General features: G+C 50.4%; 12 protein-coding genes and 1 non-coding gene across 13 annotated transcripts; 6 read left to right on the top strand and 7 right to left on the bottom strand.

Annotated features, from left to right (window-relative positions):
- Positions 1-828: 828 nt before the first annotated feature.
- On the bottom strand, positions 829-3010 carry An03g05500 (uncharacterized protein; the record flags this gene model as incomplete). The annotated part of the gene is made up of 3 exons (XM_059747138.1): positions 829-2031; positions 2087-2813; positions 2865-3010. The coding sequence occupies 3 exons, from the start codon at positions 3008-3010 to the stop codon at positions 829-831; spliced, it is 2076 nt and encodes a 691-aa protein (XP_059600322.1).
- A 717-nt stretch (positions 3011-3727) lies between these two features.
- Positions 3728-4813, top strand: An03g05510 (hypothetical protein; the record flags this gene model as incomplete). Its single annotated transcript, XM_059747139.1, has 5 exons — positions 3728-3992; positions 4231-4289; positions 4409-4476; positions 4574-4656; positions 4731-4813. 5 exons carry the CDS (start codon positions 3728-3730, stop codon positions 4811-4813), a joined length of 558 nt encoding a protein of 185 aa, XP_059600323.1.
- Positions 4814-5085: 272 nt separating this feature from the next.
- Positions 5086-5157, top strand: tRNA-Glu (CTC). The gene has a single exon. It is a non-coding gene; the product is annotated as a tRNA-Glu (tRNA).
- Positions 5158-5526: 369 nt separating this feature from the next.
- An03g05530 (uncharacterized protein) lies at positions 5527-6323 on the bottom strand (the record flags this gene model as incomplete). The annotated part of the gene is made up of 2 exons (XM_001390396.1): positions 5527-5932; positions 5983-6323. The coding sequence occupies 2 exons, from the start codon at positions 6321-6323 to the stop codon at positions 5527-5529; spliced, it is 747 nt and encodes a 248-aa protein (XP_001390433.1).
- A 1149-nt stretch (positions 6324-7472) lies between these two features.
- An03g05540 (uncharacterized protein) lies at positions 7473-8613 on the top strand (the record flags this gene model as incomplete). Its single annotated transcript, XM_001390397.1, has 3 exons — positions 7473-7856; positions 7935-8399; positions 8446-8613. 3 exons carry the CDS (start codon positions 7473-7475, stop codon positions 8611-8613), a joined length of 1017 nt encoding a protein of 338 aa, XP_001390434.1.
- Positions 8614-9776: 1163 nt separating this feature from the next.
- Positions 9777-9932, top strand: An03g05550 (uncharacterized protein; the record flags this gene model as incomplete). Its single annotated transcript, XM_059747141.1, has 1 exon — positions 9777-9932. The coding sequence occupies one exon, from the start codon at positions 9777-9779 to the stop codon at positions 9930-9932; it is 156 nt and encodes a 51-aa protein (XP_059600324.1).
- Positions 9933-10421: 489 nt separating this feature from the next.
- On the bottom strand, positions 10422-11548 carry An03g05560 (uncharacterized protein; the record flags this gene model as incomplete). The annotated part of the gene is made up of 3 exons (XM_001390399.3): positions 10422-10736; positions 10798-11155; positions 11205-11548. 3 exons carry the CDS (start codon positions 11546-11548, stop codon positions 10422-10424), a joined length of 1017 nt encoding a protein of 338 aa, XP_001390436.1.
- A 210-nt stretch (positions 11549-11758) lies between these two features.
- On the top strand, positions 11759-13178 carry An03g05570 (hypothetical protein; the record flags this gene model as incomplete). Its single annotated transcript, XM_059747142.1, has 7 exons — positions 11759-11839; positions 11877-11973; positions 12341-12406; positions 12514-12620; positions 12693-12778; positions 12867-12996; positions 13089-13178. The coding sequence occupies 7 exons, from the start codon at positions 11759-11761 to the stop codon at positions 13176-13178; spliced, it is 657 nt and encodes a 218-aa protein (XP_059600325.1).
- An 839-nt stretch (positions 13179-14017) lies between these two features.
- On the top strand, positions 14018-16628 carry An03g05590 (uncharacterized protein; the record flags this gene model as incomplete). The annotated part of the gene is made up of 9 exons (XM_059747143.1): positions 14018-14113; positions 14447-14581; positions 14646-14795; positions 14858-15074; positions 15142-15487; positions 15536-15706; positions 15759-16078; positions 16142-16282; positions 16339-16628. 9 exons carry the CDS (start codon positions 14018-14020, stop codon positions 16626-16628), a joined length of 1866 nt encoding a protein of 621 aa, XP_059600326.1.
- Positions 16629-16975: 347 nt separating this feature from the next.
- On the bottom strand, positions 16976-18527 carry An03g05600 (uncharacterized protein; the record flags this gene model as incomplete). The annotated part of the gene is made up of 2 exons (XM_001390402.1): positions 16976-17363; positions 17437-18527. 2 exons carry the CDS (start codon positions 18525-18527, stop codon positions 16976-16978), a joined length of 1479 nt encoding a protein of 492 aa, XP_001390439.1.
- A 1287-nt stretch (positions 18528-19814) lies between these two features.
- Positions 19815-20546, bottom strand: An03g05610 (uncharacterized protein; the record flags this gene model as incomplete). Its single annotated transcript, XM_001390403.3, has 1 exon — positions 19815-20546. The coding sequence occupies one exon, from the start codon at positions 20544-20546 to the stop codon at positions 19815-19817; it is 732 nt and encodes a 243-aa protein (XP_001390440.3).
- A 297-nt stretch (positions 20547-20843) lies between these two features.
- On the bottom strand, positions 20844-21661 carry An03g05620 (uncharacterized protein; the record flags this gene model as incomplete). The annotated part of the gene is made up of 2 exons (XM_001390404.1): positions 20844-21200; positions 21251-21661. 2 exons carry the CDS (start codon positions 21659-21661, stop codon positions 20844-20846), a joined length of 768 nt encoding a protein of 255 aa, XP_001390441.1.
- Positions 21662-23674: 2013 nt separating this feature from the next.
- An03g05630 (uncharacterized protein) lies at positions 23675-24247 on the bottom strand (the record flags this gene model as incomplete). Its single annotated transcript, XM_059747144.1, has 4 exons — positions 23675-23792; positions 23856-24009; positions 24064-24132; positions 24193-24247. The coding sequence occupies 4 exons, from the start codon at positions 24245-24247 to the stop codon at positions 23675-23677; spliced, it is 396 nt and encodes a 131-aa protein (XP_059600327.1).
- Positions 24248-24341: the final 94 nt, after the last annotated feature.

Genomic DNA, 24341 nt, shown 5'->3' on the forward strand with positions numbered 1-24341 from the left:
TGGTGATTCTCTAGATGGTGGTTTGAGTTGTCTGCGGATACTGCTCGGATTGCGAGTGAAGACACACCCAAATTAGTCGAAATAAAAGGGTGTGTATCAGCAGTCGAGCACCCCTCAACTATCAGACTATGCGAATGCCGGACGGAATACAAGGCGGGAACAGAATCAATAGACGTATTGCCAGCAAGATTTTGAGACTGCTATAGCTTTATGTGCCGTTACATTAGTAAAGTTCTATCCCTCCTTATAACCATCCTTAATTATGGGGGAAATCAGTGACCCCTGCCAGCGATCAATTACCTCCTCAATACTATTAAAAACACAGCCAGGGTAAACCGGCCTTCGAGCACCAAGGTGTGCCCCGGACCCCGGAGACACTCAGTGTAACCGATACGATCTTCCTAGAGAAGATGGACGGGTGAGCGTGAGTTAAGGTGACTATGTAATTTTATTGTCTGATAGCGTCAATCTAATCTAGGTGAACGTCTAACCTTGGTGAGAGGTCTGTCGCACACTGGTTATTGACTACTTCTTGGTTGGCTTCTCATCAGGACATCCTATTGTGCTATAGGTTGGCACATCATATATCATGTTAAGGTATTTGATCACCTTCAATGATTTAGAAGATGTAATTGCAGTCTGCTGATTCTATATATGCCAAGACGGTTCCTGGCCACACTAGGTGTGCTGAGCTGTGACCGCAAATCGTCATCTCCCATCATCTCCGAAGAAGTACCTGGAAGCACGGATGCTCAGAGGACAACCCGCAAGAACGATCTAGAAAAACAACCTCACATTGCACACCTATCAGCATGTCTGTCTACTTGCTCATGATGTGGAGCATGTTGGTGCCACGGGCGACCTTTCACCTGCTGTTGGCCACAGCATCAGTCCTTCGCCGTCTAGAGCCGGCGTGTTAGCGTTCCATGTCCCGAGTGGTGTCGCAGGCCCAAGAGGGGACAGTGCCAGAGATGACGCCCCACTGAGCCAACTCTCCCAATTCAGAGGAGCGGTTGATTGCTGAGCCACCAGCCAGTATGGCGGACTGGGAAGGTCATTCTGAGGAGGGGCTCGAGGCGAGTCAACAATATGACGACCCAAACGTGCGTCCACAACAACGCGAACCAAAGACATCAGTTGTAAAAATATCCACGCTATCTTTGAGTGGTAGCTATTTGTCGGCATTTGACTAGCATGATCGGTATAGCAAGCCGACACCCGCCGCAGCAAATCCAAGTCAGATATCATGCCAGCCGGAGTTTCACGCGAGCGTGACATGAGAAGATTTTGTAATACAATGAAAAATGCGGGAACAGAAAACGCGTCATACACACTCATGAATGACACATTAGGGGAGCAGTGAAACTGATCGTTGCTTTTTGGATTGGTTCCTTCCCCTGCTATCATTTCGTTGAAACAGTATAAAACCGCCGGATTCTGGTCTCCGTGTGCTATCAGCAAAAGCAAGCAGCTCAACCGCGCATCTTTCTCGATTTGCCGCGAGTGGTATAGCTCCTGTCCATGTTGAAAGGCCATGATTCGAGTTGCCAAGAACTCCATAGTCTCTATAGCATGAGATCCAGGGAATTCTAACGGGGTGTTTTGGCCATGGAATAGATACAATGTTCGAGCATACTCATCAAGCTGCTTTTCACTGTGCATCAGCAGTCCTTGGTTGTCGTGTGCCTTCCCCGACATTGAGCTCATCTGAGCCAGCCGGTATATGTCTTCCTGCATTATGGCTAGACGGAGCCGATTTGAGTGCTTTTCCAGCTTATCAACAGCTGCACGCAGCTGAGTGACGATGTCATAGTCGTCATAGGGCATCCAAAGCACTGAGCCACGAAGCGTATACAAACTCCGATCACGGATGTACAACGCTCGAAGCACCTTAGCGCGTTCAATTTCTACAATGTCACCCTGATCCGGAATTTGGCTGCATTGCAAGCCTACAATCCGCGCCAGGGTGCACGCATGGGCAAATATCAATTCTGCCGATCCGGAATGGTCGAGAGCTTGCGCTGCAACACTCTACATGTCCATTGTCAGCATCGAACACCAAAAGGTCCTGAGTCCACTACCATACGAGGAGAAGCAAAGCCTGCACATTGATGAGTCTCGGCGTATTTAGCAGACCGGGGCAAGCCAATACCGCCCGGCTGGGTACGAATGAATGCGTGAAGTTGCCGAGCAATCCATGCGTAGCTTTAGATTTGATCCGGGCCAATAGGGTAATGGTTTGGAAGCATATGCCCCAGGCGGCATCATCAGACTGAGGCTGATGCTGCGAGTGCACGCGCTGGAGGTTGGCCCGTAGATTATCCGGCACGAAGACGTCGGTCTGGCAGTCTTGGTGCTGGAGGAACCAATCCATGGCGGCGGTAGCCTGATGCCTGGGCAGCAGCGGAACAACGAGCCGGTCGCTATATGACGGGATAGGTTCTGACACGCTTGTGATCTCGCATAGATGGTGCAACATGTCGCAGAGCGGTCGCCATATTGCTTCCGTCGCGTAGGGTACCAGCTGGACCCTTCTCTTGAGGTTTTCGCACAGAGCGGCGACAGATGGGTGTCCAAAGTAATATTCTGAATGTTTAGGGGCAAAAATCCTGGAAGCCCCCTCCTTGTGCTCCTCTTCATCGTCAGTATCGTCACAGCTACTTGTTGCAGATACACCCTCAATCAAGGCTTTTGATTGGGATGACTGGTGTTCCTCCTCGAACACCGGAATCCGGAGGCCAGGTCCATGGAGTCGGCTAAGGTGAGCCTCAATACTTGTCAATCGATCCTGTAGTCGATCGATACTAGCGCACCTGTAGCATGATGAGCACTAATGCCTCTGCCAGCCAAAATGAGTTACTGACAGTAACTTGAGGTGATTAACACGTTTGGCAGGAATCCGATACACGCAAATCAGCCCGCCCTCCCTCTGGCAGTTACGGCAATGAGGCCGTTCCCGGCCGCAGCGTATCTTGCGCTCTCGGCATCTGGTACACGCCAAGTCTGGCATGGCATTTTCAGCACGATTCTAGGATATCGCCGTTAGTGCCCAGTGGGACGATGTCAGTAAGCTAAGTGTCATACTTGCTTGTGCTTCATGGATGTTCCAACTAGGTTACCCTTTTTTATAACTTCGGTGTCTCTATCCCGGAAATTCTACCACCTTCCGAGCCACAAACAGTGTGAGCACCAAATGAAGGAAATACTAGCTTGTGGAATGTGCATGACAAGAGTCAATAAGGCTACACTATTATACTCCATCGTACCCAATCTTGCCATCAACAGATTGGCTGGGACATTTGGGGGCTCTGACAAGGGAAGTTACACTTGACACGCCCTCCATCTTGTTCAGTGGCAGGGGTGGTAGCTTCTTGTTGGCTTTCGCCCGGGCTTTGGATTGGTTGTCCAATATCCAGTTCCCTTTCATCAGGGCTTCCCCATTGCTTCACGTCGTCCTTTGGGATTGGGAGATCCACTCCCATAACAGGCGCCGATTGCTCAGAGTTGACTGGGCTAAAGAGAGGGGTAGTGATAAGGTGACGTAGGCCAACGATGACATAGATTTGAAATCAGACTGCGGTGATTCCAGCTACATAACTGCTACGTTGCTTCTCGTAATCACTAGATCCTAGATCGAATCCCAAGAAACAAGGGATTGGTTGTGTCTCGTAGAGGGAACACAAATAACAATGAATAGATGAGCGGGTGTTGCCATTTTCGTCAGCAGATGGGTCCTGCTACCGCAACATGCGTCGGCAGGCAGCAGCTACAACTTGACCAGAGTTTTATCCGACACTTGCCCCCGCAGCAAGTCGTGGATAGGCTGAATGTAAGTTCAGCAATGTCTGTCAACACTGGGTTACCGCTGATTCAGCGGCATACGGGCGGCTCAGCCAGCCATCTCGATGTCAGAGATGGATGCTCTTGCAGTCTCAAGATTAAACGAAACCAACACAACTATCTCCAATCAAGGGGGGCCGGTGAGGATTCCGGTATGGCATACCGACTCTTTTATTCAAACAGCTCAAAGAAGCATTGACTTGTCGGGTCTGACTGACAATGTCAGGCCGACGAACAGGCATTTGTCTTGTGGTACATCGTCAATCAGATCGCATGATGTTCATATGTAGAATGCCTGATAATCAGGTCGTACATATTGTGGTCACCCAATTCTCAACACATGATGTATATCTCAGTACCTTAGTCCCAGGGAGTTTTGTTGCTGGCCAGTGTCGAATGCACGGAGAGCCTATGCATTCATTGAAGACGCACTCCTCGACACATGTGAGGTATATTCCTTGTTCATTAGTTCGTGTGCGCTATAATTCCCTCAACTAGAACTAAAAGCATATCCCATTGGTCTTGCCACAGATTTAATCTCCGACAAATCCGATCGTGCCCGGATCAGAGACATAGGCCGGTCGTTGCTGAGAATGGGGCTGACATTTGTGTAACAGAGCTGTCTAGGCGCGGAAGGTCTGTGAGTGTTAACTCTCAGCTCCGGGACCTCGATTTCTAGTCCCTTCGTAATACAGATTTGGCTGACATCTCATGTTGTTATTTCGGCCTGCAGAAACGGTACATCTTGTGCGATGCCGCAAGACCGCCTTAAATCGCTGGCAAGATGGTGTTGTGATGACTCGGCGATGATTCTTGGTAATTCTTTTATCCTGATATCCTGGCTGATGTGGATAGCTGACAGTGGTGCTGTCTTGTACTGTCGCTTGTAGTACTATCTTCGGGATCTTTGTTCCATGACATTCTGCCTGAGTATGAGCCTGTTGCGCCAATGAATATATGTTTGCAACCATGAGTAGAAACATGAAATGCTACTACCACACCATAGTGGACTTAAACCTTTGCCATTGTAATTCTCACGCTGGGATAAATCAGGTAGAAGCCCATAAAACAATTTTATCTGAAACCCACTCTAAGTAACTTGATGATGATGGGGTGGGTAAATCAAGTACGCTTACTATGGAGGAAAGGTGAGGAAGTTGTTTAGAGCAATGCGATCGGGAGGCACGTGATTGGCAGTTGGTCTTTGCCTATTAAGTGTATATTCCGGTCGAGAATAACAACTAATCCGATATGGTGTAGTGGCTAACATCGCCGTCTCTCACACGGCAGCCGGGGGTTCGATTCCCCCTATCGGAGTTCAAACATTTCTTTTTCATTTTTTTCACATCATCTTATGACGCAGATGATGCCCATTCCTAATTATCTAAATTTTTCTCGTCGGTCATTTAGATAAAAAGAGCACTGCTCCATAGGACGAGGAATGTAGCCTATCAGGCCATGGGGACTCCGCAGCCACAAACGTTCTCCAGACTTCTACCATTTGAAATAACCGAGTTATGGATAGCGTTGCGCCCTTAAGATTTCCAATATTAATTATCGACGAAACTAATTACCGTCTGGTTGTCACAAAAAATATCACAGGCTTGGTCAATTTATCACTCTAATATCTTCACCACTTCTCCCCAACTAAACCACTCACTGCTAACGTCACACTACTTGAACCCTCTAAGTATTGATGCTAACAGTATACGGCGAAACCGTGAACCAAGCATCAGAGCCAGTCTTCGGTTCAGTGCCCGCACCCAGGGTCTGCAAATACAAGCTCGAAGAGACACCCTCGTTATCAACCAAATAAGTAAAGAACTCCAAGACATCGGCCGAGAAGTCCGTGATAGTCTCGCGGGCCACGAAACTATACACTGTCCAGTCGTTGGGACCCTTGTAGAGATCCCAGGTGTAGCCACCGATAGTGGGGCTGGCGATAGGACCGTCCGAGTTGCCGATGGGCTCAATGCCACCGTAGGCGGCGAGCCAGATCATGATTTCGTACTCGTGAGTGGCGGTTGTGGAATCAGTGGTGGAGAGGAAGGCATCGTAGGAGACGTCGGCGACGAGGTCGTTGCCCGTGTAGCTAAGAATATTAGACAATAGCTTCATTCGTGACAGGAAAGATTGGCTCACCTCCATTTCCAGGTCGAGGGAATACTGGTGATCGTGCTCAGCTGCTTGGCACCGACGTTCAGGACGGCATTGGGATAGCTCTTGACATAGTCGTCGCCGCCAGCCCAGGTCCACGACGTCTGCCATGAGATGGAGTTGCCGCTGTCATAGTCGAGGTAGGTACACTCGGAGCCGGAAGTGGCATAGTCCTCGCCCCAGAGATTATTGTAGAGGATGAAGTCGTCGGTGGTGATGATGTTGTTCTTGGTGCAGATGGTACCGATGGGGTCGCGGGCCGCCAGACCCGCTAGCGCAGGAACAGCGCTCGCCAAGCACAGGGGGATAGACAGGTACCGGTTCATGATGATAATCAAGACTCAATGGACTGGTCGAGGGTACTGTGTGAGAAATTGTCAACCTGGTCGGATAACTCCTCGGTTTTATTTCCTTGTTTCTGTTGATTAAGGGGGAACAAGGTTTCGCCCCCAACAGGAATGAGTGGGAATGGGAGCATTTTCTTCAACACAATCCTGCTAAATGTTCACCTAATGCCGCATTGCGGTCGCAGTCGAGTGGCTTAGCGGGTGGCCTAGTCTGACGGCAGCTTAGCGGGCCACATCGGGCATGTTTCGCGGCGATCGATCGATCATTGTTGGAGAAGTTGGTGCTTGAAGCTTGCACTGCCCTCGGAAGTAGTCTAAGCTGTGAGATTAATGGAGCTTGATAGCGCCCCACTGCTTGCGTTCGGGTAAACCGGATGCTGATGTTCAAGCGGTCAGCAGCAAAGTCTCGTAGCAACGCATAGTTGGAGTGTAGCAGCTTTGCTTATGGTATATAACCGCTAACGAAGCATGTTATTCCTGATAATGATCTAAACTATAAATAAGTTAGTTGGTCATAGTCAAGTGTTGCAGTCAGAAGCTCTCTTACATGAGCTCACCAGTTGTTAATTAGTCGCTAATGGTGCTTATCAACCATTGGAAAATCCAATGATAAAAAGTAAGTATACCAACAAGCTGTATGGCATTGTTACTCAGTGCGGTTCAGGGCGTTGTTCATTGGAATAGACTGATATAAATATTGAGACCCAAATGCTGCCGATCTTGCCAAGCTCACTACTAGTATCGGCCCCAAATGACGAAACAATCAGAGCCAAGCATGAACCAGGTATTTATAGGTTAGTACTCCGACTTAGTGTGCAGACATGAGTTAGATAGTCAATATAGATGTAATTTAGTATCTGGGATAATCCCCCCACCACGTGGCCAGCCTTGGCACAGCATAAGTCAACATATCCAGTTGTTCCAGTTGCATAGTGAGTGAGTCAGTGACTCCAAGAATGATGACGAATCCAACAATGACGCCAGTGCGGAATTGCTCCGGACCCCGCATAAGCCCTCAGATGATGGCATTGCCAACTGGCACTGCAGCATTTCCCCCCTCCTTCCTCTTGAACAGTCTTCTCTCCCGAGTCCCTAACTACCATCAATACCCTCAACATCACCATCATCATGTCCATCCACCAAGCCGGCACCGCCGACGGCTGGCACGGCATCGTCCCGAGTACCGCCTTCCCCGCCGAACCCGACCGCTACCACCTGTACATCGGACACTTCTGCCCATTCGCCCACCGCGTCAACATCGTCCGACACCTCAAGGGCCTCACCGACCTCATTAAAGTCAGCGTTGTGCGAGCGTACCCGAAGGGAGATTTAAAGGGTTGGCCAGGATGGAAGTTCCCTGCTTCGGACGACGAGTACCCCGGGGCAACGGTGGATCATCTTTACGGGGAGGATTACCTGCACAAGGTATATTTCCGGGCGGATCCAGAATATAAGGGCCGGTATTCGGTACCCTTGTTGTGGGATACGAAGACGGGGACGGCGGTTTGTAATGTATGTATACTACCGACTCTAATCTCTGTGTTGATCGGAGGAATCTAGTAACTGATGCATGCTGGATGCGACGTATAGGAAAGTCTAGAAATGCTCCGCTGGCTCCCCAAAGCATTCAACTCCCAGATCTCGCCGTCGCTGGCTGAGATTGACCTCTACCCTAGCCATCTCCAAGCAAAGATTGACGCCATCAGTCCGTGGATGCAATCGGATGTGAACTCTGGGGTGTACAAGGCCGGATTTACAGACTCGCAGGAGGAATACAACGACAAGGTGGTTCGCGTATTCGGGGCGCTGAACAAGCTTGAGCGCATTATCGCGCAGAATGGAGGCCCGTTCGTGCTAGGAAAAGAGATGACAGAGTTGGATGTGATGCTGTATACAACATTGATTCGATTCGACGTGGTGTATGTGGAGCACTTCAAGTGTAATCTGGGGACCATCCGTCATGATTATCCGGTGCTGCATAACTGGTTGAAGGGGATGTATTGGGATGTGGAGGCTGCGAGAGATACTACAGATTTCAAGCATATCAAGGAGAATGTGAGTCACCCAATCACGTCCAGAAGGTATGTGCTAATTGGACTAGTATACGAAGAGCCACTGGCACATCAACCCCAGGGCGATCACACCGCTGGGCCCATGTCCAGACATCGAGGAGGGGGTGGAGAGGGATTGGACCAAGTTGCGTGTCGGAGGGGTGAAGCATCCAGCCGTGTTGGAACATGAGGCCAGTATTCCCGATCTAAGTCAGTAGACTCATTTCCAGGATGATGGGTTATACTGTTAGCCATAACCGCATTGTCTTCATGAACATTAACGCTAGCCAAGCCGGTCGGACGTGTGCTTCGCAAGCTAGCGAGGATCAGATCAGCAGATCAGCAGACTGAGAACGTTATTTGAGCGACATGCCTTGATTTTAGCGAGCTGAATTCAATTGTGAGATCTTCGATCGGTAATCTGCTATCGCAAGTGGACTGAACTCTGGTTTGTCCAGCGTCGTACGTGTCCTGAACCAACAGAATGCATCTAGACCAAAGTACCACTCAACTAACCACGACATCTGTCATAAAAATACGATAAGCTAGTACCTTGGTTTGAACGGCAGGTCAAGAATGTAGTCGATCACGTAAACGCCCAGAACATAGTCAAGTTCCCCTGACCCGGATTGAACCGTGGTTCAAATATAGGGACGTGGGTTAGCCGTGGCAAAGCCGACGGCAGTCTTGAAATGAGGTGGGAAAGACAGCCGATATACCATCCAATGTTCGAACAGGTCAAAGTGCACAAATAATACTATAGTCTTAAGGTATAAAGACTTGAGACCTACAATACGCAGACAATCGCTGTGAAACAGACGAGCCATCCCTAGTCAACTCTATCCCAATCCAGCCTAGTTACATAGCCCCCTAGTACCATCTAATGTAAATCAAATCGAGGATAGATAATAAAACTAAATTTCTATCTAATTCGCCTACCAACTAGTTCACACCTTGTTTCAATTTTCCTGAAGCAACCGCCAGATCGATCAACGGCTATCTCAACGGCGGGCGCACGTCCGTCCCGGCCACCCGACGAACCCAAAAATGGGGTCCCCACAACCCCTCAAAAATGGTAGTTCCCGATCGACAAGATAATGACCATGTACGTATACCATCCATTACTGACATGGTTCTAGACTTCCATCTCACTGTTGAGTATTATAGAGAACCCGAGACTTCGTGATGGTGAAGAAAGGTATAAATTGACCTTCATGGTCTTCAGATACATCTATCATCATTCTCATCTAGTACCGCTCTATCTATCTCCCTCACCGACAAGACTTTTTCCAAATCACTCTACCTACCACTACCGTATGTATTTCCCTCAGAAATATCACCCTTTGAAGACTAACAGCAAGTATAGCAGAAACATCACAAAATGAAGTTCATCGTCCTCTCCGCCCTCTCCCTCCTGGCCGTCTTCGCCACCGCCAATCCCATCGACGTCGATGTCGGCGCGGTGGTCTCGGGCGCTGCAGACGCAGCTGCCAGTGTCGGTGCGGATGTGGATGCCGCTGTTGGTGATATTATCTAATTAATTTCTTCCTACCTTTGTTGTATGTTATGCCTTTCATAATATACTACATTGAGATTGGAGTGAGAACTAACTGTTGTGTAACTAGGTTGAATACTAGGTTTATGATTATATGGGTGTGGGAGTTAGGCGACGGATTATACTACTATGTATATAGGCTATATATATATACAGAAATTGATAGAAATGTTTCATAGTCCGATACGTTTCATTTTCTTATTGTTATGTTTCATCCCTATCCTACTGTAGGGATGAAACTGTCTCAGTACAGCTGAGGGAATTCACGGGTGGCGCCGCAGCCTACCTACATTGCATCTTCGACTACTGCCTAATCTGGAGCCTGCCAACATATGATACTGGTCAAAAATGCACATTGTTCCACAACATACACATCTATATACATAAAACGGTGAATAAACGAGAGACAAGAATTGAAACACACCATCTATCTAACCCATCGCCCGCGACAGTAAAGTCAGCCAGCCACTCCTAAGAAGAAGCAGGCAACAACAATGGAATAACCTGGTTCATGTACGAGTTATACACCGTATACGAACTCGTATTGCCCAGGAAGATCTGGTCCGAGATATTCCCGACCTGGCTAATCAGGGTCGGGAGATGCACAGTATCCGGGACCGAGTAGACCATGGTAGCCAGAGCGCTGTGGTTTCCGCCCCTAATGCTAGCGAACGAGTCTGCTGACACGGCGCTCATGAACGAGTCGTAGGGCGACTCGAAGACCACCGTGGAGTCGGGAATGCTGAGGTAGGCGGAGTCAGGGACTGTGCCGGGGTTGGTCACCACCTATACATATCATTAATTAGTTACAGCGGAAGCGAGGTGGTAGGGTGAGGACAGGACATACAAAATTCTCCGGTCCCAGGCCGGAACTCTCTTTGATGAGAGTGGTTAGTTGCTGGTAGTACGAAACCAGCTCCTCGCTGTAGGCGTTGGGGGCTTCATCGAGGAAGATGCCGTGCACGGCGAAAGAGGAGTTGCCGGAGGCGGAAGGCCAGCCGGCGTAGGTCTTGATGTCGCTTTCGACGTCTGAAATGGCGCGGGTGCCCTTCTCTGTCGGGACGTAGCCGATGGCGAGCACGTTGCTGTAGCTGGTGAGCCTGGGGACGGCGGTCAGGAAGCTGCTGTCTGGGAGACTGCTAGAGCCGGGACCGCTATCGGGGTTGATGATGATGGTGAAGTGGACATTGGGGAAGGCGGCGACGCTGGGGAGGTTAGTGATTGAGAGATTTGAGTCATCGTGTTACAACGTACAGCTCTTCCATGGGGGTCCAGGCACCATCTTCAGGATAGACGTAGAATGGGATGATGACCTTGGCGGTGATGTTGCTCTGAGTTACCGCCGAGGCCTCCGCCGAGGCCGAGGCAATCACTGAAGATACGGCAGATGGGGCCCAGTAGCATGCGGAAGGGGCTTCAGTGGCAGCGCTACCCTGAGCGACAGTGATGAGCGTGCTGGCCTGGGGTTGCTGGGTGGGATTGAAGGGATGATGGTGGCGGTGACCGATGTGCTGGTGTGCCGCCAAAGCCTGGCTGGGCAGGAGGGCCACACAGCTGAGCATCCCCAGGATGAGGCGAGAAGCAGTAGTTCCGAACATGGCGGTAAAGGATTGAGAAACGATAAAGGAACGACAAGAAGTTGGGAAACGAAAGACGAGGCGACAGGCTTTCCAGAAGCTGGGAGTCAACACCGAACCATCCGAGACCAGCCGGATGGGGCCTTGAAGGGTTATATACTGGCCCCCGAAAGGCATGAATTGAGGACAATGAATGAAAGGTGAGATGACAGGTTTTTGGCGCTGAAAATGATGGCGCCCCCATCGGACATTTTAGGTGAAACGCCAGGCGGCGATCCGATTCGAGCACGAACTGGCGAGATGCTGGATCGGGTGGAGATTGCAGGGTATGGCAGTTTGGCCATTAAAGGGAATTCGTGGTGGTGATTGGGCGATCTGGGGAATGACGGGGGCGACGCTGGAAATTACACGATCCGCTCAGACTAAAAGAACGCTCGGGGTTGCGGGTAGCAGATGGTTTCAGAATGGCCGTTTGCTAGTTAATATATCATGTCTCTAGTACATTGTAGTACTACACTGTCGGGAATACTTTGGACTTGGTGAACAGGTGAACGGTGAATGACTACCCTGGAAATGAGCTGTACTATTCCTTGTCCCTTCTGTTTCTACCATCACCGGGCATACCGCTGGGAATGTTCCCCACCGCGTCGCGGATGGCCCCGTCCAATTTCCACACCTCGCTGCAGGATTCCAAACCGACCCAACATTTGGACCATACGCGAGCGTGAATGCGCCTTTGTGGTTGGCGGATCCGTTGTTGCGTCATGAACTATGCCTGTATTTGGGCTCCTTGAGCTTATATGAAATGAGCAGATGGTCCAGGAGCAGAGAGGGACCACCACTGTCAGCTGGTGGCTAATGCTGGTTCTCGCAGGTACTGTGTGTCCTGCCTTGAGGGCATCATCGGAGTTTACGCGCTGCTCGCTTGACCAAAACCGTAGGTTCAGAATTGATCTGCTTGATGTGATATCTCCGAGTGTATGCAGATGATCTCGTAAGGTGTAAATCCGGGGTTAATGTAGTCGAGAAAGCAATGAAGCGACAGTCAATGATCATGGGGTCGGAGGTAGAAGTACCGGGTGGTGACCTCCAGGTACACCGGGTTGCCGCCATCTAGACCCGGCGATGGAACAGGATCTATCACCAATACCCATGGCTAGTGCAGCCTCGTCCCGGGGTGTCTGTTGATCGGTATTTGGCTACAGAGGCAAACAAAGAAATGAGTACAACACAATTTATCGGTTGCCTAAGGTGATGGACGTATCGATTCAGGAGGTCCAGCAGATCTTGTTTAAGGGAATAATGGATGAATCTGATCTTCAATTACGTTCTGAGACAGGTGTTACAAGAGACAACATTCAGCTGGATCTCTGGTTCAGGTGAAGGCATTCCCGACCGGATTTCTGCCCGAAGAGGGGGTCCAAAAGGGTTCCTGGCGGCGTGCCCTGAGCGAACCCAAAAAGGGACTAGTGCCGGGCACCGGGAAATTTATTCATCCAGACATTCAATTTACTCTTATTTCCTTGAATATTCTCCGAGTCCGATCACACCTCTTTCACAGTTTCACTACAATAATCCCTCTAACAAGGGAATGCAACAGACTGATGGTCCACATGCATTGACTGTCAGTCTATGGGGAAACAAAGTTTGATTGTGCTTGGCATGAGGTCACGGATCAGTCACAGCGCGTACAAGTGCCTGAGCACCCCTTCTAAACGGGCAACTTCACTGCTGATGCTGTAACGTTGCAGAGTAGCATCGCCACTGTTGGCTATGTCAGTCACTAGTGGTCTGCCTTGATAGTCGGCAGGTATTACTAGAAAGGGAGCATCAAGCAGAAGTAGATGCATTAAGCACCAGTAATATGAACCCAGCAGGAACTTTTTGACAGTAGTAACTATTTTTTTCTGTTGTGGTTCTGACCGTTCTGTTGATATCATGGCTGATATGATAACTGTTTGCAAATTGGCGATAGTCGGCGCTTATCCAGCCTGTTATCGGGCATGAATCCTCCGCCGTCCGCTCTAGGCTCCAGCCATTGCTTTGCTCACTTTGGTCTGGTCCGGCAGATTTGACCGACAGCCTTTACAGCCACAGTGATTGGTGGATGGGCTACCAACCAAATCCACCCATCCACATTGGCCAGTGTTCCAAGAAAACTGGTGTTCCAGCAAGGCTTCGAGAGCTTCCATGCTCGACACCGTTCATTGCTAGCTGCTGCTAGTATCCTGAACCGGTAGGTGTCACTCCAGATAATTATTTATCTTAACGTCAGCCCAGCCCAGTACCGACCCATCATGCCACTACTTTTAGTAGTAGCCTGCAGCATGGCATGTTCCATTCCGGTATGGCTGCTTTTGCTTCGGCCATTCACCGAGGAGCCAACCCAACTGCTCCGTCCCCACTGGAATATAAACTGTCGACCCACGACCGGGAGATCCTCGTTGAAAAAGAAAAGAAGGGCAAAGAAGGGAAAGAAAGGGCAAAAAAATGCGCAACAACGATGACCCGAACAGCCTCGTGAACGGGGCTGACACCTCCTTTAGGGATAGCGTCGGAGCGTGGAAACGCCGTGATTGGCCGAGGGTGACTAAGATAAACCCTCGAGACAAATAGGGTTACAACCTTACCCTCCCTTGTGAAAAGTTGCTATACTCTTTCCAGCAAAGGTTGGTTCCAGCCATCTCAGAGCTTATCACCGGCGGGGTGAAGAAGGGAAGGCATAGAACCAATAAGAAGCATAAAAATAAGAATTCTCCACCTCTATCTCTAGGCATTCCCCACTGGTTGCTGTTCTTATCACTTCACAGTTAAAGTGTGGGTGCAAATCTTTGCCCGCCGCGTGCTCAGGCGCCACGCCCCCCGCGGAATAAAATCCTGCAGCTGCCGTGCACCATGCGACCTCTTTTCAATCTTTAGGTGGCCGGGGTCGATACACTGCGTCCTCTGTCTTTCCTACTGGTCCATAGCAAGGCATCATGGCGAGGTTTGGCAGTCGGGTGGTCTCCGCCCTCGAGCTGGAGTCCAGCCAGGACTCGCGCTGGTCCAACGAAGGTCGGCAACCCTATTAAGCAGCTGGTGCGCGTGGCACGCGACTTGGAACTTACCGTCTCTGCAGATCTGCTTCCCACTCCTCCGGAGCAGTGCAGTAAGTCTTGAACTTGACCCAGTGCCTGCTCATGCCAGTGCTAATGATGCAGCCTGGCGCTGGTGGAACTATGTCTCGTTCTACTGGTCCATTTCCTTTACCAACTGGACCTTGGGATCGGTATGTATTCTGCCTCTTTTTTTGTGCGGCTCTTTTTCACGATGATCATACTGATTCTGTAGACCATGATCGGTATCGGTCTCAACTGGTGGCAGTCGATTATCGTCATCTTCGTCTCCCAGCTCATCTCATCCGTCGCCATGGCATTCAACTCGCGCGCCGCCAGTGTATATCACCTTGGTTTTCCCTGCGTCGGGCGCAGCGTGTTCGGCATGTGGGGGAGCTACTACTTTGTGGGTGCGCGAGCGGTGTTAGCCATCGTGTGGTTTGCCATTCAGAGTATGTGACAGTCGCTTGGTCACGAATTGCTCCAAATCTATGAAACGCCCCATTCTGACCCTTGCAGTGGACTTTGGCGCCGAATACATGTATAACATCCTGCGGGCGATTTTCGGTCACCACTACACCGATATCCCCAACCACATCCCAGCCAGCGCAGGTATCACCACGCAGAAGATGCTGGCCTTCTTCCTCTGCTGGCTGGTGCACCTGCCCTTCTGCCACTTCCGTCCGTACCAGCTGCGCAAGTTCTTCATTTTCAAGACCTTCATTTCCCTGCCCGCCATGTTCGGATTGTTCATTTTCGCCATGGCCAACACCAAGGGTCAGCTGGGGACCATGTACACGGCTGAGGCACGGTCCACGACGGCAACTGCCTGGATGATTATCGCGGGAATCAACAGTGGCTTGGGGTAAGCTTCCCACCCGGGATCTTGGAAAATATAAGACTAATTGGACAGTAATACGGCCACGTTGATCACCAACCAACCCGACTACTGCCGTTGGACAAAAACCCGCAACGCCCCGCTCTGGACCCAATTGCTCTCAAACCCGATCGCGGTGACGCTCTCAGCAAGTCTGGGTATTCTGGCGACAGCCGCCATCAACAACAAATACGGCACCGATATCTGGTACGCCCTCATGCCAAATACCTAATATGATCGATCCATGCTAATTAAGCAGGAACCAATGGGACATGATGGAGTTCATCCTGGACCACTACTGGTCCGGCACGACCCGATTCGCCGTGTTCCTCGTGGCCTTTGCCTGGCTGGTGCAGATCCTCGGAACCAACATTGCGGCCAACATGATTTCCTTCGGTGCGGATTCGTCCATGCTGTTCCCGCGCTTCATCAACATGCGTCGCGGACAGTACATTGTGCAGACTCTCGCGTGGGCCGTCGTGCCGTGGGAGATTCTCACATCGGCGACGAAATTCGAGGACTTTTTGTCCGGGTATGCGTTGTTCATGGGCGCTGTTGTGGCCATCATGGTGTGCGAGTGTACGTTGCCCTATCTTTCCCTACCATCTACCACTCAATTTTGGCACATGCTAATGAATGTAGACTTCTGCTTCGCCAAGGGCAACATCTTCCTCTCGTCCCTGTATGACGGCACAAAGCTCAACAAAAACTACCGATACTACGGCGGGTGGAACATCCAAGCCGTTATCGCGTACATCATTGCTATTGCACTGCCATTCCCTGGTATGTCTATCTCTTCATCCCCTATAACACCCCAGATGTTAATGTATATAAAATAGGCTTCGTCGGCTCCCTCGGCGCCAGCGTCTCCACCACTGCGACCCGCATGGGCGACCTCGGGTGGATCCTCTCCTTCACCACCGCCTTCGTGATGTACTACATCATCTGCACGTTCTGGCCCACGGAGAACCAGAAATTGATCCAGAAGCAGGGGTTGACGTGGGAGCAGACGGCCAAGGATACGGACCCGCAGGACTTTTATCTGAATGGGGCGGGACTTGGGGGTGTGGATGAGCCGGTGGCGGCTCATCAGCAGGTGGTTGTTGAGAAGGGGGTGAAGGATGTATAATCTGTACAGATCTAGATATGTGGGTGGATATGATATGTTTTGGGAGGTAAATACATATGGAGGCATTACTCTGCTTTGAACTGGATATGAATATAGAACTTTATGTGATGAATGCTCTTGCTTTGAATATTATCTACCGAAATGTAGGGATGAGACTTGTTGTCTGAAACAGGGCATCACCAGCCAAAATACCCCCTCATGAAACTCAAATACAACGCAATTTCCCGACTCCAAACACGAAGGTAATAGTACTTTTATCTCACACGAATAACTCATCAACGCCCTCTTCACATGGCAGACACGAAAGAACCATGCATCCATCACCACCACCACCACTACCCGCCATCTTACGACTCCTCAATGCTCTCCATTACCGTATCCATGACCCCAAGCTTACCACATTCATTACCACCAACACTTTGCAGAAACCGATCAACCTGGGCATCCAGACTCATAGCATCCACCGCACCCTCGTCGCTGTCCATAAGATTATCAGTCCCCGGATTGGTTACAGTAGCGAGGGGATGAGAAGGAGCAGGCACATTCACATTCCCACTCAGCGACGCAGCCGAACTCCCAGCCTCAACAGAACACTGTTGATGAGGAGTAGTATCACCCCTCACACTCCTAGCCCGTCTACTCCTCGACCTCCTAGTCTCAATCCCCCGAATGCTAGTAGAGGTCAGGACAGGCCGGGGCCGGGTAAGAAACTGAGACAGACAGGAGTGCCATGATCTACACACAACATATATCAGTCAATATTACATCATATACTTTTCCATGAAGGGGGTGAAAAGGTAACACATACAATCCCAAATTCCGTCTAATCATATCCACCACCTCCGTATTCCCCATATACAGCGCCACACGGACAGCAGCCTTCGCATCGGAAACCCACTTCTGCGGCGGGTACGCAAAGAACGCCGTAGAAGACAACAACAACTTCACGACGCGGCGCAGGCCCATACACGCCGCCAGGAACAGCTCGGTGCGGTCGTACCCGTGGCGCATCTGCAGGGTCATATCCGCCGATATGAGGAAGCAGGCTGTCAGCTCATTTTTCTCCAGAATGGCCATGTGCAGCGGCGTCACATCCCAGTCTGTATATGTGGTGCGGAGGTGCGGCGCGCGAGTAAGCAGCAACTCGCATGCCTCGGGCGTGCCGAGCGCAGCGGCGGAGTGGAGGATGGTGTGGCCTGACTTGGAGCGTTCGTGGAGGATATCCGGATGTCTATCGAGGAGCAGACCGAGGAGTTCGTTGGCGTATCCGGGGGAGTCGAAGAGGACGTTGAGGGTGGGGAAGCGGCGGATAGGGGCGCCGTATCTGAGCAGCAGACGGAGGATGTCGACGCGGATGGAACTGAGCTGGGGCGCAACGCGGCTGGGGCATTGGAAGAGTTGGTCGAGCTCAGGGACTTCCGGGTCAAAGCTGTATAGGGGGCTGGCGCCTCTGTCGAGGAGGAGACGGGCGATGTCCAAGTGGCCGGAGACTAGTGCTAGGTGGAGCAGGGAGTTGCCCTCGCGGTCGCAGGTGTTGAGGGCGATTCTGCGGGACAGGTAGTAGTCGACGTCGGAGATATCGCCGAGTTGGATGGCGTGGGAGAGGTCGTCGATGAAGGCGGCGACGTGAGGGTTACGAAGGTGCCATCTACCTGTGGGGTCCATTCGACCAGAGCGGAGGCCTGCTGGGGTTTCGCAGATGGCGTCTGCCCAGCAGTTCTTTCGGACATTGATATATAGATTGTCGATGATGTTCTTCGTCGAGGTGGAGAGCGCCCCGATGCCTTCTGGGGTGAGGAGTCTTCTGCTGCCGCTGGCGCGAAGCTTCTCTGCCACGGCTTCCAGAGCCGGGTTGGTGTTGGGCACTGGGGCTTTGAAGGGGCTGGGCGTGCAAGGCATGGTTGGCGGCAGTGGTGGTGGTGATGGCTGCTTTTTGGCTGGCGATGGCAACGTTGGATGGTCGTGTAACCGGGAGGAATATCTTCATGGTGGTTTATATAACGACAGGGGTATATTGAGCAAGGTTATTGTTGAGGACAGGGGTATGCGAGGTGATGAATAGAGACTGGGGTTGATTGGCTATGGGGACATTGTCTTGGGAGTTGCCGTGATATAGGCAGGATGGGAAAGGGAATTTGCTCTGTTAGGTCTGGAGTAGGGAGTTTGAGGGCTGCCAAAAACGATGGGGGGACAGCGGGTGGGATAGCTTCGTCGTCGCATGAAGTAAGTGGATTGGAATTAACCACCGTTTCTGGGGTGCCTAATGGAAGTATCCCGTCGGCTTCAGCCTGGATGAGTTTTGAGGGACCCAGGGCAATGGTAGCTGGAATACTGAGACAGATGTAACCGGCGACAGCCGAGAGACAGCAGTCATCTGTGCTTGGTGTCCCTGAAGAAGCATATCCACGCTCTCAAATATCGTTAGAAGTCGAATCCTCCTCGTGTAGTTGAACTTTGAGTCTGCGTAATGTGTTTCGGTCTGGTCATGTTGATCATGTATCGACAGTGGAACTTGCCGGTAATAGAGCCCATATTGAATATCATAGTAGACCATTGTTCGTGATCTGAGTGAGTTGACCCCAGGTACTTTTGAATAGTATGTTGTTTCCAAGACATTGCCAGACAGTCTCGTATTCAGAGAATGCCAAGTTACCTCCTTCATAGTGTCAAGGTGATTCCCATTAAACAGGACCACCGCAATCGGCGCGCTGATAAAGAGTATCGACCACTGATTTGAGCAGATATGTCTTTTACAGCTCCGACAGCAGGCTGAACATCTTATCCCCACAGGCCCAGTGCATCTTCATCATCCTCACAATGATTCCTCTTCTCCTTGATACTTTTTTAAATATACTTCATCTAGAGGTGAATGTGAACGCCTTATTCACACAGACTGACGAGTTTTTCTTCGTCTGTACCAAGTCTTATTGTTAGATTCCTCCTGCCGATGAGGATCTCTGATTATATGCCATCAATGAATGATGAAGCTTGAACACATCATCTCCACACACCCAATTCAGCGGTTTCATTATCGTTTTTATCTGGCTTCCTCTTGCCAGTTATTGTCTCCAGCTATACACCCCCAACGGAGTGCGAAGATTTTATTTCCACATGCCAAATGCATCTTCATCATCTTCTTCATTTATCGCCTCCTTGGGCGTCAAATATACACCTCTCAATATCCGACTATAACTCCCAAGTCCTCGCCACCTCATTCGAATACTCCATGGCCTGACCCAGATCCAAATTAGACCACTTCTCTGGGTTCTGCACCGCATCGATATAATGATTCAGAGCCAGAACCATCTGCCTGGCCCACTTCTCAGGCGAGACAAGCCCACACCCCGTCGCAAACGGGGTCATCAAGAGGCTATCAATCCTCGTTGCTCCATCTGTTCTCCTCTCGACGTCCCAGTTATGTCTGTCGACAGCGCACAACAAGCTCCAGATACACTCATACACAATCTCCCGATCCCAGCGCACATTTTGCGGCACTCTCATGGTCGGACATAGCGCCAAATACCTTGTTCCCCAGACATTCTTCGAACGAGGGCCAAACTCCTCCGGGATGGGGATGAGGGTACATGATCCCGGAGGTAAATAGCCCCGATAGTCGCGGTAGAGAATCCCCTGCGTGTGCCGGGTCAACGCGAGGTAGTCTGTCGTTGGGGAAAAGGCACGTGAGATGGCGTCGTCGAAGCCACCGTCTAGCCGGCCGTAGGAGTTGGCGGGGGAGATGATGGCGTCGAATTGAATGCTTGGGGGAAGGTAGGAGAGGGAACAGTTGTGAAAAGTGATTTTGGGAAATTGGGGAGATGTGGTGGCCGTCGACATGACGGATTGGAAGGCATGGATGAACTGTTCGTCCATGCAGAGAAGGTGGATGTGAGGAACAGGGGATGTTGTAGGTGGCATCATGATGATTATGGATGATGTGGTTCCAGACAGATAGTAACTGTCTTGGGGATTACTTCGGAGGATCTTGCTATATTTATATTTTCCCGAGCATTGCTGCAGCCTTGCCTTGGCGCCCCACGGAGGCTGAGTTGTTCGTGGTAGTGCTGATGAGGTTGAAGAGGCATTGTGCAGGCAACTGACCCGTGTGACTTGTGCTCTCTATGTCTAAGATGGTGGCTCTGTGATTGGAAACTGAGACTGGCAGATTTTACGTCCTATTTATAATTTTGGGAAAAAAGTATTCTAGGTTTATGCAGTTCACACATTTGCGGCGATTCCCGCACCACTAGTCAAAACCTTGCCCGCGAGTTCCTCGAGAATATCCGCCACCTTGTCTGGCATGCTCAGGTACGGCGAATGGGAGCTTTTCAGCCGATAGATCCACTTCGTGCTCAGCATTTCTGCCATCTGTTCCTGAATTGGCGGCGGAAGTGCCCGATCTTCCTCGCAGATGATATAGGCGGTCGGCGTGACATGCCAGGGCTCAAAGGTCGAGGCACCGGAGAATACCGCAATAGAAGTGTGTGTCAACCGGGATGTCCACAGTTCCCTGTCAACAGGTGGGATATCGTGGAAACCGTATTCAGCTCCTTCGAGACAGTGCACGTAATCACCCTGAATCATGTAAGGTCAAAGCTGCAAATTCGCGATGATGTTGAACTCACCTCCGCCTTCATGAACGGCAAGAACCGGCCGCCCAGCATATCCAGCAGACTCTTTCCCTTTGGTATGGCAAACGCGCTCATGTACACTACCATGATAACTCCACCAGGCTTTCCCTGTTGCGCGCGTTCTGCACTGCCCAACCCTTCTACCGCCCCAGATCCGACAACTCCACCGTATGAATGTAGCACTAATATGATGTCCTTCCCCTTGTCGATCAATGAGACTAACTCAGACCGCAAGTGGGCAACATCATCGGCCAGAGTCTTCGAGGGTGGCTCCGCACCAATGGAGGGGTGGGCGATGGCCGTCGAGGGTAAACCACGCGAGGTTAGAGTAGCACGCAGAGTATCATAGACGACTGGCGTGCACCACGCGCCAGGTACCAGAACGATAGTGGGAGCTGAAGCCATTTTGCGAATGTAAATAATTGAAATGTGCCAGAAGATTTACTGCTTCGTACGTTCAGGCAGCGTGGGGAAAGCCTCGAAAAGAGGGCCACGATTCTCACTTACCGAGGTGTGCCGCGCCCCAGGTCTCGACTCCTCTCAACAGGGTGCGATCTTCAATACGAGTCAATGTGTTTCAAAGGCCATCTATGCCGTTATTGAGGTGGCGAATGATTGGGCTGGTCCGCATTTAGCCCACCTGTCAGCCGTCTTAGCCCGTTCGCTTGGATATTGAAAACAGCAACGGTCCAATGCCGTTGCGTGCACGGATGCGCTATACCATCACTATCCGCAAACCGTTTCGTTAACAAAGTGGATCCAGTACTCGGAAGATCCGACGGCCGAGTGAGGGCTTTCGTCCATCGCCTTGTCGAAGCAGAAGCGTGGTGTCGAGCTGACATAGGTATTGTCGGACATGCCGGACAGGAGTTTATATCCACACTATGGCCTGCATGGAGTAAACGCATATGACAGTAATTGGGGGCGTCGTAAAAATCACACTCAAATTGAGCAGCAACCGAGGACGGCTGCGCTTATGGTCTTGGCAAAATTGACTTTGCTGCTCCCTCTTTAATCGAGGGGTAAAAGGAGCTCCTTGAATGTAGTTGAATTTACACTCATAATGAAATGGACGAAATCCCTTTAATCGCCGGAAGGATCGTAACAATGATGAATAAAGTCTGCGCTGACTGTTGTCCCTGACTTGAAGGATGTGATCGTCACACTTCGTCTGACAGGCCAGGCTCCCACCAATGGAAGATGCTCTGCCATATGTCGGTTGTAGATATTCCTCCATCAAGACTTGAATCAAGATGTAGCTCCTTGTGGCATTCTGCAAGATAAGTTATCGTTTGCGTAACCGAAATAGGCGTGTGTTGTTTTTAGCCCACCGTTGCTTAGGAAGAGCTATCCAGTAAAGCTTGTAGAAACAATCCCATCGCCTGCCAACTCAGTGTGGTGGGGAGGTCAGGGTTGAATGAAGCCGATGATCAAAAACCAGGCGTAGCCTCTCGCTTGTGAGAGATTCGAAGTTTAACCATAGCGCAGCCCAGGATAGCCATATCGCATAACAACCAATACCAACTACTTGAGATCTTTATATGACCATTTGAGAAGGCTCATCTCACTTTGCATAGTGTCATGGCTAGTGAGGGGTTTGGCAAAAGTTCCATTTCCTGACAAGATGGTCGACGGCGCATGATGTTCCAGGATGTATACAAGGGGAACAGGTTGAAAAGCATCTTGCAGACGATGAGCATTGAACAGGGGCCTTCGTAGTAATCTGGACCACCTGACCAAGCTATGGGATGTTTGGATTTCTTTGAGCTTGTGGCTGTAGCAGGGAATGTCATGATCGCGCTGCTTGGTTGAAGAAGTTGTTTTGTGCAGACAAGCAAGTTTTGTATACATATCTTGAATATCTGCATCTGCTGGTAGTGGTATTGATGAAGCAGAAAGGAATGTAGTATATAGAATGCAACAGTAGCATTATGAGAGTATAGGAAGGTGAGGAAGTGCTGAAATGGATCCCACATGGATAAAATCCTCTAGGGTCACCTGACTATTGGAATCCCTTCGCCCTCACTACCCAAGTTCCTGCAACAGTTCATCGGAGCTTTCCCCGAAGGCAGGGAATAGCGTTGTATGTTACTGGGACCATCCTTATTAATTGGGGATATATCCCAAGTACTTGACAGTAAGGGTAGGTTTCGTCCATCGTCAACAGTTTCAGGTACGTACTAGGCTTTGTTCTATATGCCTATTGCGTTCTGTTCATCAAGGGCTACATATGATCTGGGAGTACCAAGACGTAAAAAGCTTTTAACAATCCCAGGCGCGAAGTGGCCCATCAATGAGGTTGTATAGGAATGTCTGGATTGCTACAAAGGTCTGAAGACGCAAAGGTGAAAGCATCCGCTAATGTATACAACTAACACACAAAGCACCCACGGTGCATCAACGGGTAAGGTCCAGCCCTCAGCTAGAAGTATTAGACCAACCTTGCAGGTTGACTGTGATGGGCTTGCGTCCTGCTCTGGTGATCACCCATTCAACATCTTCATCTGATTGGTTCATCTCCTGGTGTTCCGTGTAGCTGCACACAGGTAGGCTCCGAGTCAGTTCACGAACTTATATTAGTTAGTGCCTTACTACTTACGCAGGAATGATAGCAAAGTCACCCGGGGAGAGGTCTTTGCGCTGCTTTCCCCCATCGAAGACAATGGAACCGTGGCCCTTTGCGGCGTAAACCACGGTATCCTGCTCGCCGTGATGGTGAACAGCTGAGCAGGAATGTGGCTCGGCGCACATGACTGGCAGAAGTTGTATTAGAAACATTCAACCCCTGGCAAAGGGACTCAACCAACCTAGTGCGCACAACTGATCCGACTTGTCGATGATAGCTCCCTTCCGAACCATTCCCTCCGTCCGTCCCCCTATCCAATGTTATGGTCATGATACTGTCCTCGGATCTCTTGCAGAAAGGCTTGACATACCCGTTGCCTCGTCCAAGTCCGAGGATCTAGTGACGTCAACCTTATTATTGGCCATTTTTGAAGATTTTGACTTATATCAAGTGAACCCAGGATGCTCCTAATCGCCAGCCTGCCCGGAGCTGCGACACGAGCTTAAAAGTGAATTAATG

This window comes from Aspergillus niger (assembly GCF_000002855.4).
Source record: "Aspergillus niger supercontig An03".
Taxonomy (NCBI): Eukaryota; Fungi; Ascomycota; class Eurotiomycetes; order Eurotiales; family Aspergillaceae; genus Aspergillus; species Aspergillus niger.